General features: G+C 40.4%; 2 protein-coding genes across 4 annotated transcripts in view; one reads left to right on the plus strand and one right to left on the minus strand.

Moving 5' to 3' along the window:
* LOC133867984 (protein ROOT HAIR DEFECTIVE 3 homolog 2) overlaps positions 1-9,820 on the plus strand; it is a 69,659-nt gene extending 59,839 nt beyond the window's left edge. Inside the window, 4 exon segments of the mRNA XM_062304771.1 lie at positions 8,480-8,574; positions 8,691-8,787; positions 9,236-9,396; positions 9,398-9,820. Of these exon segments, the coding sequence (XP_062160755.1) occupies positions 8,480-8,574; positions 8,691-8,787; positions 9,236-9,396; positions 9,398-9,548 (504 nt within the window). The 3' untranslated portion in view covers positions 9,549-9,820.
* A 2,301-nt stretch (positions 9,821-12,121) lies between these two features.
* LOC133867589 (CBBY-like protein) overlaps positions 12,122-14,983 on the minus strand; it is a 59,407-nt gene continuing 56,545 nt past the window's right edge. For all 3 annotated transcript variants that reach the window (XM_062304335.1, XM_062304334.1, XM_062304332.1), the window contains one exon: positions 12,122-12,570. In XM_062304335.1, the coding sequence (XP_062160319.1) occupies positions 12,468-12,570 (103 nt within the window). In that variant the 3' untranslated portion in view covers positions 12,122-12,467. The remainder of the gene's footprint in view (positions 12,571-14,983) is intronic.

A 14,983-nucleotide genomic window follows, 5' to 3' on the forward strand; every position in this document is an offset into this window, starting at 1 on the left:
GCGTAAATTATTCAAAGTCAAAATTTTTCCTAAAGTAGCCGTCCACACAAACAAAGCTACTCTGGGAGGAACCTTAACTTTTCAAATACTCTTCCAAGGAAAAGAAAAATGTATAGGAAAAGATAATACATTATAATAAGACTTCACTTTAAATGATTTTCTTCTCGAAGGAATCCAACAAATTTTATCATCTCCTTTGTACCTTACTTTAACAAAATACAACAATTCAAAAAATCTAGAGACCACTTCCACCTCCCAATCATGTACAAGTCAAGTAAACAAAATATTCCATAGAATGGTACCATTTTGTCTCTGCATATGCTCCTCCACCCATGCATCCTTACCACATGCAATAGTAAACAGCTCTGGAAAAAGAATTTTCAAAAGTAAATTCCCACACCACACATCATGCCAAAACAAGACTTTAGAACCATCTCCGACATCATATCACACATGAGTTGCAAAAGCATCCCAACCCCTCCTAATACATTTCCACACTCCCACTCCAAATGGTCCCCCAACCTCCTTAGAACACCAACCACCCCTCATACTACCATATTTAATATCCACCACCTTTCTCCAAAGAGCATCCCTTTCCATAGCAAACTGCCTTAGCCACTTACCCAGCAAAGCTCTATTAAACTGAATCATGTTTCTCACCCCTAACCCCCTCGAAATCTTCGGTAAACAAGTTGTAGACTAATTAACCAGGTGGAATTTAAACTCATTTCCAATACCGTCGCAAAGGAAATTCTCTAAAGTTTTTTGAAACGATTAGTCACTCCCATTGGAATAGGGAAGAAGGACAAAAAATATGTTGGCAAATTTTAAAGAGTACTATTGATCAATGTTAACCTCCCACCCTTTGATAAATACCTCCTCTTCCACCCCGCCAAGCTATTTTCCATCTTCTCAATAATGCTAGTCCAAATATTAGCTTCCTTATACTTGGCACCTAAAGGAAGAACCAAATACTTTATAGGAAGCGAAGCCACACTGCACCCAAGAATGCTAGCCAACTCCGTCACATCTCCTATAGTACCTACAGGAACAATCTCAAACTTAGACAAGTTGATTTTCAAGCCCAAAACCGCTTCAAAACATAGCAGTAAGCATCTCAAATTTCGAAATTGTTCAACATTAGGCTCACAAAAGAAAGATCAAGGTATCATCTACAAAGAACAAATGGGACACAATCATAGTCTCCTGATATCTCGAGCCCACGGAGAACCCAGAGAGTCACCCACTTTCCATCGTCGCAAACATCCAACTTAAAGCCTCTATAACCAACACAAACAGTAAAAGAGACAAAGGATCCCCTTGTCGTAAACCACATGAACTACTAAAAAGCCTCGAAGGTGACCAATTAATGATGATAGGAAAATGGACAGTTGAGATACAATGAGTAATCCAACATCACCATCTCTTCCCAAAACCACATCTCTCCAACAAATAAAGCAAAAACTCCCAATTTACATGGTCATAGGCTCTCTCCAAATCTAATTTACAAATAACACCTGGCTCCAGAGCAAAGCCAGCTATCCAAGCATTCATTAGCCACCAATACAGAATCCAGGATTTGTCTCCCCTTGATAAGTGCAGTTTGAGAATGTAAAACAATCTTCCCCAACACTGACTTCAGTTTGCAAGAACCTTCGAAATGATTTTGTAGATTCCACCTATTAAACTTATAGGTCAAAAATCCTTGATTTCCATTGCTCCGACTTTCTTTGGAATAAGCGGGACAAAAGTAGCGTTTAGACTCTTCATGAATTTTTCATTGTTGTGAAATTCCTTGAGAACCACGATTATATCAAACCTTTAAAACCTCCCAACACTTTTGGAAAAATGCCATGGTAAAGCCATTAGGACTTGGGGCCTTATCGCCTTTGAAATTCCACACTACTTCCCAAACTTCACATTCCTCGAACTCTCTTTCCATCCATATTCTTTCCCCATCATCAATGAAAAAAAAAAAGAAAAAAGAAAGATAAATCATCCGCCCTTGGTCTCCATCAATATTGCTCAAAATACAACTTTTTATAGAAATTCACAATGTGATCCTGAATAACTTTTGACTCATCAGTTAGATGGTCATCCACTACTAGTCATTCGATCGAATTATGTCTCCTGTGCAAATTTGCCAAACGATGGAAGAACTTCGTATTATTATCACCCTCTTTTAACCACAAGATTTTTGTCTCCAACTAACTTCTTCAAGATAAATACTCCGCTCTAAACTTCTAGAATATTCTTCTTTATTAATATTTTCATCTTCAAATAACGGTCTCTCCCCTTCTATGGATTGGGTATCCGAACCCTGAAAATGGAGCTGGACGGATGGACTGATGTCGTAATTATAGCGAAGGACATCCTCGTGCCACGCGACGAGGATGGCCTCTTCCCGATCCTCAAGCGAATGGAGTGAAACGGCTCCAGCAGGGACCTACCTGCCCACTGTCCTGGACTAAGCACCGGTTGCGATTTCAGATCTGCTTTCAAGGGCCATTTCGCAAGGAGAGAAACTTGAAGAAAGAAGAAGACTGAAAGCAAAGGGAGAAGAATGAAAAAAGAAGGGGTAAAGGAGTAATTTATACAAGGGCAACGGTGAGCAGATTGGAGGCCGCACATGCCGGAAGCCGAAACAATGACTGTCGAATCCCCAGCCCGAAAACCGAAGCGACGGGTCTTGAAACGTCACTCAGCACGTGTGATGGGAAGGTGATACGGCTCATATTTATGGGCACCATACCGAAGTTCGGCGTGCCTCATTATTGTGGCGTCTCGAACCTTGGATTGTGGGATTCGAGGTGTCCTTCGTCATTACTGACTTTGATAAAGCGCGAAACGACAAGTTTAAAATTTGGATTTCTCGATGTTTGGCCCTTACCCCGGATCGATGGGTCAGATTTGAAATCCCAAAGACTGGTCTTGGGAAGCCCATTCTCAAAATTATATCTCGACAAATCATGATCGGAATATTTATGATCCAGGGAGTCCCCGGGTCCTAATTTTTAACTCTGCCCAGAAGTTAATAATATAAAAATCTTTTTACCCACAGAACGTGATCCCCGGAACAACTTGATACAGTAATCTCGAAACTCCCGACCTCATAACCTTGGACTAGAGTCATGAACAGTGTCTGGGGGCCGAGGTTTGTCGAGTTATTGCTGGCGCGTCTAATTATAGATCCAAAGACAGTGTGAATAAGCCCTTCTGTCCAACTCGAGGGGTTTGTTTGGGAGACTAATTGCACAATGTAAAGACAGAAGATTGCAACAGTAAATATTTTATTAAACGGTAATATAAACGACAAGAAATTCAATGGCTACAACCAGGACTCGAAAACAACCTAATACATGACTAGAGTCTAGAAGCAAAAAACTTGGAAAGTTGTCGGGTTGGCATAATAGGCAGGAGGAACTCTGGAAGTTGGGGACTCTAAGGCCTAGCATACCCAAGGAAGCCTGTTGGCACATTCCCACTCGGAAAAGTAGGGCACAGCAACTCTAGCTTCATCGGAATGTAGCCCCGGGAGGCCTGCATCCGCCGTAGAACTGATTCCTATGCCTTCCACCGATAGGTTCCACACCACCGAAGCCCCACCAGGAACCTCCCCGCCGAGTAGACATGGTGCCAGCCAGAGTTGAATGGCGCTGCCTGACGCCGTAAAGGCTCTGCATCGCTTCCAAGAACCAAAAGGAATCGGAGAACGTAAAGCCAGAGATTATATGTCTTGATGCCTTTAAAGCCGAAGATTACACATCCCAATCTTTCCTCCAGAACGGAGTGACAGAAGATAGGCGCTCCGAGGCCAGGAACATGGGAACTCGCTCCCCAATGACTCAAAGTATGAGGATCATCAATGCTAGGAACCGCATCCGAAAAGAGAATCCCATGAGTGGCAGCGAAAGATGCAGGATTTACGCCAGCATTGTAAGTCATGAAACTTTGGCATTTTCTCAATCCCTAAGCGAAGGTTTGCTCAAGGAACGCTTCAGGAATGGTTAAGAGATTACAAAGGAGAAGGGGTATTGTAGGAGGCTAGCATTAAATGTGCTCACACATTGCGAAGCAATAAATGCATCGGGCGCCGTGAACACCCGAAGATCAAGGAGACCAACATAAGTGAATCGGCCAGTACTTGTCACGTCATCTGAAAAGGCACCCCTCATTAAATTGACGCTCCGGATTTTGTGGCCCGAGATTTGAAACAACTCCTACTTTGAACGCCATAAAGAAGACTATGGATAATGAGAGAGAATTTGGACCCCCTAAGTTGTGAACTCTGCATTTAATTCTCTTCATCTTGAGTCTAAGATAAGATAATTGGAGGGTAGCTGTTGGGGAATAATCATCCCCAAAGCCCAAGTGGGCCCATGAGCGAGTTGGGCTTAACCAGGCCCACTGGTTATACGGCTTACCCGACTAAATACTACCCGGTGTACCGGGCCACACTCGGACAGCGAACCGACCCTTCGGACGGAGAGACGCATCCAGGTGCCTAAGCTAATCTCAACCTCTAGGATTAGTGAAGCTGTACCGAGGACATATCGATATAGAAGAAGGTAAGATACACTTACCACCGATAGGAATGAGGAGCCCAAGACAAAGGACTTCCCACATTTATTGAAGTATCTAGCATTTATTAGTATCTTCAGCATTTATTGACTGGTATACTCAGAATGTGAAATTGGGTTAAATACCTGACAAGCCGTCGAGGTCAGGCGGCTTGCCTGCACCGAAAACATCATACCGGGTGTCTCAACAATCAATCAAGTTACTGTTTACATCATTGCCCATGCTGAATGCATTAATACGATGATTTGAGCATATCTTTACACACAAGTGAAGAAAGAGTAGAACTATAAATAAGAGAAAAAACAGGTATACCTAACTCTAATCACATTTACTCACTCTCATCAATACCCTCACTAACTTAACCATTGAAGGAGGCTTCGCTGGCCAACCCCCAGCGCGTCTTTGTTGTTTTTCAAGTTCCTGTTCAGTGGACCAACCTGGAGTTAACATATCACCAAACCAAAAATTATACCAACAAGCTTACTCCTTCAAATGACGCAATCCACAATTCTCTCCCTCTCCCAACAAAGCCACTTCGTTGTTGTTTGGACCTTGTATTGGGCCTGCAATAAGCACAACCTCATCCCTCACTAGGCCCAATTTGATCAGACCCAGCCACCTCGCAGCTACCTCTCTAATCGATATCAGCATTTTCTTCAAATTTTCCAGCAATAAGTTGCCTTCCACAAAACCGCTTTGCGTGAAATCCGCGCCAACATTTGTAGAAAATAAAGAACGAAAAGAGAAAGAAATTCTTATTGCTTGTAATAGTTTCATACGATTGCATAGGTTTAAATAGAAGAAATAGACTAATATGGAAAGAAATAAAGACAATATTACAATCAAAATAAATAAAGAAGAATCATAGTATGTCAGTAGTTTCCATCTTCAACAACATTAACCAGGTGATCTCCATCCACCAATTTTGTCTCCTTTTCCGCTCTTGCCAAAATCGACAGTGCTTGATCTCTGGGTGCTCCCGAATTGCCCCTGCTCAACGTACCTTTTTCCTGATCATGACCCTGCCTTATTAGCACTGCCGCAAACGTTCAGCCTCCATGGTTTGCCGGCTTCATCACCATCGTCTGGGCAGTTTGTATCTTCCCACCTTTATTCTCCCCATCATCTGTCTTAGTAAAAAATTTCTCTAACTTCCTCAATTGCGCAAGACAATTAGCCCATCCACTACCTTCTCTTCCCTTCGATATAATCACAAAGGTTCGACGACCACCATTACCAAATTCCAACAACACCAAAAATCTTCCATGGGTGTTACCTCGTCATTGCAGAATATGCACCGTAGAACCCACTCGAATTGTCCCGCAAAAATCACGCATCTCCCCACCTTGCCTCAATTCCTCCATCGACCTCCTAAACCATCCTACGCTCAACTTCCTCAAGAACACTGCTCTAAAAATACCTCTACTATGCTATTCTATGCCATCCCCTATACAAAACTCATAACGAAGCTCAAAAGATGTAGCTTCTACGTAGAAAAATCCCACATGACCCATCAGAATTTTGATAATAGACCTACACGACACTCCTCACGAGCCGCCCCTATCCTCATGTGCTACTCACGAGAAAGGGTATTGAGTAAACAAAAGTCTTCTTATCAAACAATATAGATTCATCTCTATCAGAATGAGCTAACAAATGAAAGCCAAAGTTGCCAAAACTTATGGTAATGCTCAAATATGAGCTAAAAGTGTATGCAAAAGAAATACTTCAAGAATATTAAGCTCTTTGCATACTAAGAGAAAAGCAGTTCTAACCCACATGGGACTATGAGAAGCAGTTCTAATCCATGTGGAACTAGAAGCAAAGTCCTAACACCACTAGGACTTGGGGGCATGTGGTTAGGGGAAAATTGTACCCTACCCACACCCCCATTGTAAATCACGACCAGGACTCTTCTTGGGCTTTGGTTTTATCATCTAGCCCAGACTCTTCTTTATGCATCTCTATGGATTAATTCTCTCTAGCCGAAATAAAAGCATGTACCTAGTTAACTTTCATTAGCTTGTTGAGGGATCCAAAGGGAAAAATAAAATTAGCTTAATTGGCCTGTGACCCAATTTTCTCTGTAATTGTCACCAGACTCCTATTTAATTACATTTAATTACACAACAGAAATGTAATGCACTCTAGTATTTATTTTTTTATTAATACAATTAATCCCTTAGACATTCTTAGTAGTGACATTTGATTCCTCCATGAAATTTTTCGTAGTTTTATTAAAGCCCATGACACTGTCACTTTAGTTCTCTATCTCTTTATCTTTGAGTAATTGATTTTATTTATTATTTTCGTACTTGTGAAAACCTTTTCACAATGTAAATCAGTATTTTGGTATCCCTTACCAAAATGTTTTGGCTAAGTATTGAGAATAATTCAATCCATAAAATCTATCTTAAGGCAAAATTTCTTATCCTTTGAATAAAAGACGTGCATTCCTTCTTGAGAAAATATGTCCTCACAATGCTACAAGTGATCACTCAACACACCTAGAATTTTGACCGCAGTAAAGGTCTCACTTCTAATGCATCAAAGTGACCTCCATTTTACATATGAGTTCCCGATCCTCTCAAAATTTAGAATCAATATCAAAAAAACTCTCGGGAGTTACAGTTATTCATATTGACAATATTTTTAAGGAAAAACAACTCCCATGGTCTGTTCAATGCATTATACCTATACATCAACCCAAAGTGTCCAACTTCACTTGACCAAAATAAATCACCATGATTGATGTGTAACAGTCTTTACAAATAGAATGTTCAATTCCATTATTGATTGCGAACAAGAAAAGATTTAAGACTGCAAGGTTTATGGCCTAAGACCATGTGTGATAACCCTGTTACTCACACCATAAATCATATTTAACGTAATCAAAGGACCATTCACATGCATAATATAAATAACATAATAAGCATGTGAAAGGATGATATACGATATGCTCAATCAAATAGATCAATGAATAATAGCTTTATTCATTACAAACTAGAATGTCATTTATAAAACATTGGGATTTAGGATAGGAATAGGAATATCCATGTCCTGAATAAGGAATAGCGTATACTTGTCACCAAACACGGGTCTTCTTCCAAAAGTCATTGGGATTTCGCCGACAATGCCCAAATCTCGTCGATGGCCACCACTACAGTAACAGCAAAAGCAACAAAGGCGAACAACACCATGAACCAACCACCTTGTCACCGAGATGAATCGCGACTAGCACATATAACACCAGCCACCACTCTTCTGTCTAGAGTGATAACACCTACGACTATGGGGCTGGCAACGATGAAGATGAAATCACACTTATGATGGCATCGACTCCATTTGCCCCCAACCATGGGCATTAAGCCCAAAATAAAAATCAGAGTTTGGTCTTCTTTACACAATCACAAAACTAGAGACGGCCAACCAGACAGAAAGAGGGAAGGAAAAAGGAAGACAGAAGAAAGGGAGAGACGGAATGAGGAAAACCAAGAGGGATTGTTTACCATGTAAATTAGTTTGCATGAGAAAATATGGAGAAAAAGAGAAGGTTCATTCTCTGATACGTAGCCTACCTCACACATTTTATATATATGTTGAAAAATATGCCAAACTAACAAAATACCCATGTACGCCAAACGGACCAAAATACCCATATAAAAAAATCCCAACAAACTCTTCTAACAAAACTAAAAGTTTTATTGGGAGTTGATGGTATGTAGTTCTTGCTCATATGATGTGAAAATACCCCTCATTTAATTTTCTTCATGTGATTCCTACTTTTTTCCCCCTTTGTCTGCAGTTGCTCATGATATTAAAGAATCACTAATGTATTCTTATCACATTATCTCAGCAACGATCCAGCACACTAATGAATGATACTTTTTTTTTCCAGGCGGCTCATAGGCAAAGTAACAATTGGTTACCTCCTCCATGGGCAATACTGGCGATGGTTGTCCTTGGTTTTAATGAATTTATGCTCCTTTTAAGGTAATTTTAGCTAGGCATGGTCTTAACTCATATAATTAATTATGCGTTTGATGTTCTTACCATCTTGGTTTTTCACACTTATTGTGTTCATTGACACTTGTTCTCAAATGAAACAGGAATCCTCTTTACCTCATGGTTTTATTTATTGTCTTTTTACTATCGAAAGCCTTATGGGTACAGATGGATATGGTCGGAGCGTTTCAAAATGGCACTGTGAGTATAAAAGGAAAATTACTCTTTATATATCACTTTTCTCTTTATTTAAACGTAAATTACACTTTGGTTGTAACAAAATAACACTGGACTTGTTAGTTCATGTTTACAAAATAGAACTTTTGCCCAAAAACTTTATTATGAGCAAATGCAATTTGTTTTCTATTTCTTTTTAAATGGTACCATTTCCAATATCAACACAGTACAAGTATTAAGCTATTGTGTCTGTGAGAATCACCCTGGTAATTTTTCCCTTTGTTTTAAAAATCCAATTTTGTACCATGTAGTTGGCATGGGGTAGTATGTAGTATTTTGAGATAAAATCAACAATAGATAGAAATGTAAGCCTCTTTGAGTGCACTTTAGGTAAGAGGCTTTGCTTAAATTGAGCACGTCCTTTGTTCTGATTAAATGGTAAATTTTTTATTTTTCTTTGCTCTGTTAGCAGCTGGCTGGTCTACTTTCCATTTCATCGAGGTTTCTTCCCACTGTCATGAACCTTCTAAGACGACTTGCTGAAGAAGCTCAAGGGATTCCAACACCTGAGGCACCAAGACCATCCTATTCTGGTGCTTCTCAGAATTTCAGGAATAAAATTCCTCAGCCAAATCCCTGAGTCATCTGTATCATCTAATATTTCATCTTCTGATGGTGGTGTGGAATACTCGAGCCCTAACTTGATGCACAGGCGAACTACAAACATTCAGGAAGCAGAACTTTCTTCACGAAAACACATTCGTATATGTATGTTGTATATCTGAATAGGACATCTTCCTTTTTATTTAATTTATTTTGTCCTTTTCTTTGTTGAAAAAAAAAAAAAAGTAAGACCGGGGGGGGGGGAGGTAGAGGGAAAGTGTCTGTGTATATATATAAAATGTGCTATTTGAGACTGAAAATAAATGGTATTCCTTTTTCTCTTTTTTTTTTTTTTTTTTTTTTTGGAGACTGAAAATATGTACTGAAAATAAATATCCAGTACTGAAAATTAGTACCGGATAAATGGCAATTAATCTAGTACTTATTAGCGTGATTTTTTTTTTTTTTTTTTGACATGTTCACACAAGACGGGGGATTCGAACTAGTGACCTCTTCTTTATGAGGCGTGGTCTCTAGTCGATTGAACTATCTATTGGGGATACTTATTAGCGTGAATTGGAAGGATGAACAGGAGCAATTTGTGGCCCGTTTTCCCCATTTGGTTGGAAGGAAGCACAAATTATCCGGTTCACAACAACTGAAATAACCTCGTTTCTAATCATGGTGACTTTTTTATTTTATTTTTTCCTAATTGAATAAGGAAAATAGACCAAATGGTTACAAAGGAGAATCTTTTTTACTTCTGATAAAAAAGGAAAAAGTGGGTGATCCTATTAATGAAAAAAGGGTGGGCTTCCAATAGTAGACTCAAACCAAACTAAAACAGTGATGAAATAAATAAGAAAGGTAGAAAATTGATCAAACAAATGATTCGATCTTTTTAATGGGCTGCACAAGGCAATTAGAAAAGCTAAAGGAGAACGTATTAGGACGAGCCAATTTGAACCCTCACTTGGAAACCGCAACATTCACCAAAAGATGGTTAAATCAATAAAAGCGCTGTTAGAGTTCGAAATTAAGACTTCAGGAAAGAGAGGTACTAACACAAATCTAAATATAGTAGTCTCCCTCCCTAAGAGGAAACAATAACCCAAGTAACATAACAAAACACAAGCAAATAAACAACAATAAAAGCTCGAAAAAGAGCAACTCCAGTGACTAGCGGCAGAGAGGACCAGAGACCTAGTGCAGACGCGTGAGTGCCACAGACCGACTCGTGGGAGCCACGCTCTAGCAAGTGGACGTTGGAAGAAGACACGGCCGTTGGCATTGGGTAGCTGAAACGCCAATGAGTGCAGTGAAGAGACGCATAGAAGGCAGGGATTATTGAAGGAACGTAGATCTAACTTTTAAAAAACTAGATCTAAGAACTTTGACAAAACCGGCCACCAACGTAGGGAGGACGGCAATGAGCATGAACGGCGCGGTAGAAAAGCCAAAACACTAAGGTTGCAATTCCGAGCGGGATAAGTTGTACAAGACGACAGATAAATCCTCATCAAAAGTGAGGAGGACTAGAGAAACCTCTATTTAAACAGAAACAAAAGCGATAAAAAACATAAAGGAAAGAAAAGGAGTCATTCCCTCCTCCCTGAGCCAGCTGAAGCAAGATGAGGCACAAGAAAAAATGAGAGCTTTTTGTTTCGCCGACTCTCACAGAGAGCTTTCAGCCCAAATGAATAAGGCAGTGCTCATAATCATGATGACTTAAAGCAGCCGGTAGACAATATAACAACAAAACCTAAAAATAAATAAATAAAATAAATAAATAATAATAAAAAAAAAACAACAAAACCAGCGACTTCACAAGGCTGGGGTACTTGCGAAGTGAAACCACCTTTTTTTTTTCTTCGATTTTATATAACAAGAAAATCAAAAAGTTGGTTGTATGTGTATGAGTTTTCTTAAAACAGTCTGTCATTGGGTTTCTACTTCCTGAAAAGAAGATCAAGATCACTCAGACAAGAAAGAGTACAAGGGAGAATGCTTTAAGGGAGTTTCTCCTTTTTGTAACCGACGAAGAATATACAAGTAAAGGGAGTTTCTACATCTCAGCTGTGAATGCAATTGAATAAAGCGAGGTCGTTTCATAATAATATATCCACAACAACAATCATGCCAAATAAGAAATCTCTCTCCACCGGCTTCTCTGCTCCAACAACTGCCTCTCACCCCAAGCCATTGCTAAAAGCAGTTGCTTGTATTCTTTTTAGTTTCGCTAGTTAATATGACGCTTCTTTTAAAGAGAACTTACCCAACTCTGCGAAACAAACTTAGAGTTCTGTCAATATCATATAACTTTCTCTTAGGCAAAATTGGAAATAACATCCAGGGACGTGAAACAGATATCACAGAGGCATGCAGGATGGTGCACTACCAATCAGCATATAGTATTCACAGAGGATTTCTTACAGGAGCTTCCGTGCAAGTATTTTCTTACATAAGCCTGCCTAAACAACTCCCTGTTGGGGGAGGCTTTTATTATTATTATTATTAGCAATCTGGATTTAGCATACAATGTGCCCGAGCAAATCCTGCTCACATCTGTACTTTGTTGTAAAGACACGCTCAAATCTTGTAATTGTGCAAGGGGACATATATTAGGTTTAACTTCAATAAATTTATGTCCAAAAGGAGTTGTATATCGCTAAGATTTTACCCAGACATACCCCCTACTGAATTCTGTTTTCCATCTCCTACTACTCCAATCGGCCGTGTATCAAGGCAAACACAATTTCAACATTGAAATTTACATTTCAGACATCAGCAAGCAAGCATTCTGTGATTCGAGCAAGCTCTCCAGTACTAACAAAGAAAGCTTAATAACCCCACAGCATTTTTTACAAACACGCTTAACAATGAAAAAGGACAACAATAAAGTTGTGATGGATAGGGTACACTAAAAAAATCACAGCTTAAGATAGAACCAAATGACATACTTTCAGCCTCAACACCTGCTTGAGATAAGGACATCGCAGTTGTCACTCTTGCAGACAAAAATAAACAGCTCAGATGAATGACCCAGGTCACAGCAAAATTTACTCAACTCTCATGACCATCTCTTTTTTGATAAGTATCTCTCATGACCATCTCTTTGCGCGTAGTTTTGAGATTGTCAGATCTGCACCTCCAAATCCATCCATTATAGCTTTTGCTGAAGGGAACTCAGCTCTTGTAGTCAAACTATAAGAAAAACAATTAAAAGAATAAGTAACAGAGCAGCAGAAGTTGTAACATTTTCAGAGCATTGGAACTACATTGATTGGAGTGGCAAGTACTGCAGCAGTGGGAATGGCAGCAAGGTTTGACAAAAATGTTATTTCATGTTTCAAAACCCTATCGGACTCTTTCCTAGTGGTTGACATGGCACTAACAGACATCACTTTATTGGATGGAAAACACACGGAATAACCTGTTTCAAATCTAAGACAAAGCTAACCAATTAAATCAACTTTTAAGAACTCAGGGAGTGATTGTTGTTAGGGGTTTATGCCCTACAAGCCAAATCCTTCTGCATGACATTTTAGTTTCTTAAATAAAGTTGATTATTTGCTGAATTATTTCAAGAACATTGGGTATATTATTGAATACATGTGCATATCATTTTGTATATACATGTAGTCCTTGAATTATATTGAATATGTTTTAAAGTGTATTAATGAGATTATCACATAGAAGATCTTCATAACCCATGTAACTTATAAACTATTGTTCATAGTCAGTAATAGAATTGGGCATTCCATTTATTTTTATAAGTAAGAAAAATTTATAGAAAAAAAGTGTAAGGCGCCCCTAAGAACACAAATAGTATATACAGGAGAACCAAAGTTAACCCACGAAAACCAAACATAAACCATAGAAACTAAACCCTAGAAACCGAAAGAACACCCAAAAATCAATCCATAAAAGAACCCAACCAAAAGCACCCACAAAAGAAACCAAACACAACCACCTAGAAACCAAAAGAACACCCTGAGATATAACCCACAAAATCCACCAAGGCATACAACCCTACAACATGTGGGCCTTGCCTTTCCTACACCTAGAAGAAGCTTTAACGTCGCCATAATTGACGGAACTTTGCAGATTCCTAAGCTCCCTCTTTCTTTTGGATTTCTGGCACTTGATCATCTCGCCCAAGATAGCTCTGAACTTCGACCCTCATCCATCACCCACTCCACGGGCAGCCTCTCCAAAAACGCCTTCTCCCAAACATCTATCTCCCTATTGCGGTCACAATCGACAGTCAAAGCCTGGGTCTGAGAGAAGCCATTTCCGACCTCCCGAGACAAAGCACTCTGACGAGAGTTGAGAAATACCTTCTTAAGAAAGTCTTTCTTCACTGGAGGCTCTGCAACCTTCTTCAATGGAAGCTCTACAGCTGTCTTCGAGGCTTCTAGGGAATCTGAGAGAAACCCATCGTTCCACTTCACAGAATGGCCTTCCTTAAGCTCCCTAACCCTCCGGTAATAATGCCAAAAGGGTTTGGAATTAAGCAGCAAGGGATCTTCTCCCCCAACTCGAAAGCCCCTAAAAGGGGAGGAGGAGCGAAAGCGAGCTCTGTACCACACAAGCTACCGGAAAAACCAGAGCTCACAAACAGACTAGCCGGAGCTGGAGGAGCAACCAGTGACATTGTAGGCGGCAACTCTGGATCCGGCAAGGGGGGAGAGATGAAAGTGGGAGTCGGCTTGACTCAAGGAAAGGCTGATGCAGAGACTTCAAAAGGCAAGACGACCCACCCCCAGAATAAGTCTCCGGCAACAACTCCGGCTAGATGCTCGATTGACTATCGACTGAAGTAAAAGCTGAGGCCGTCTTCAAATGGCTAAACGACCCACCCCCATGAGGAGGCAGACCCAAAAACACCCCAGAAGAAGTCATTGGCATCCTCTCCAGCAGGATTCTCACTGGACGGGAGACTTTGGCCTTCAGCATGAGATGGCCCAAATGAAGACCTGAGCGTTTCCAGCGCAGCCCAGACCCAGCAAACCGACCAAGAAGATTCCTTAAAGCCCAGCCCATGACCAAGTTGAAACCAAAGACCAACTTACTCCACATGCGCAAGTTCGAAATTTTGAATTTCAAATTCGGACATGTGAGAGGCTTCTTACCCAACGGACTATGAGGCTGATCTTTGTCCAGCAAATCAAGTGGAGGAGACTCCAAAGAGGAGCAATCCACCGCCAATCTCTGATCTTCCTCTACAAACCTCACCACCGGAATGAGGTCAAGAGCATACGCTCTACCAACGAATCCCTCAAACTGGAACGACGACCCCCATGAAAGGCATCTCCTTCACGGCAGTGACCAAACCCGACCTCAACACCTCCGCAAAAGAAGGCCCCGTCCACTTTGGAGCCAAACCCAAAATCGACCCTTCTACCTTCCCATCCAGACAAGGAATTCTACAACCTTTCTCAGCTCGTCGGAGAATTTGTGCCATCCCCACCCTCCACGGCCCTTAGGGACTAAAATGAACCCTTTTTGACCACCCATCCCGAAAGTTGCCACCTCTAAGAAGCAGCCAGCTTTGTTCCCACCCCTCCGCGTAATCAAGACTTTCGACCCTTCCCAGAAAGTCTTGACAAAATCT

The sequence above is a fragment of the Alnus glutinosa genome, chromosome 5 (genome assembly GCF_958979055.1).
Source record: "Alnus glutinosa chromosome 5, dhAlnGlut1.1, whole genome shotgun sequence".
NCBI classification, from domain to species: domain Eukaryota; kingdom Viridiplantae; phylum Streptophyta; class Magnoliopsida; order Fagales; family Betulaceae; genus Alnus; species Alnus glutinosa.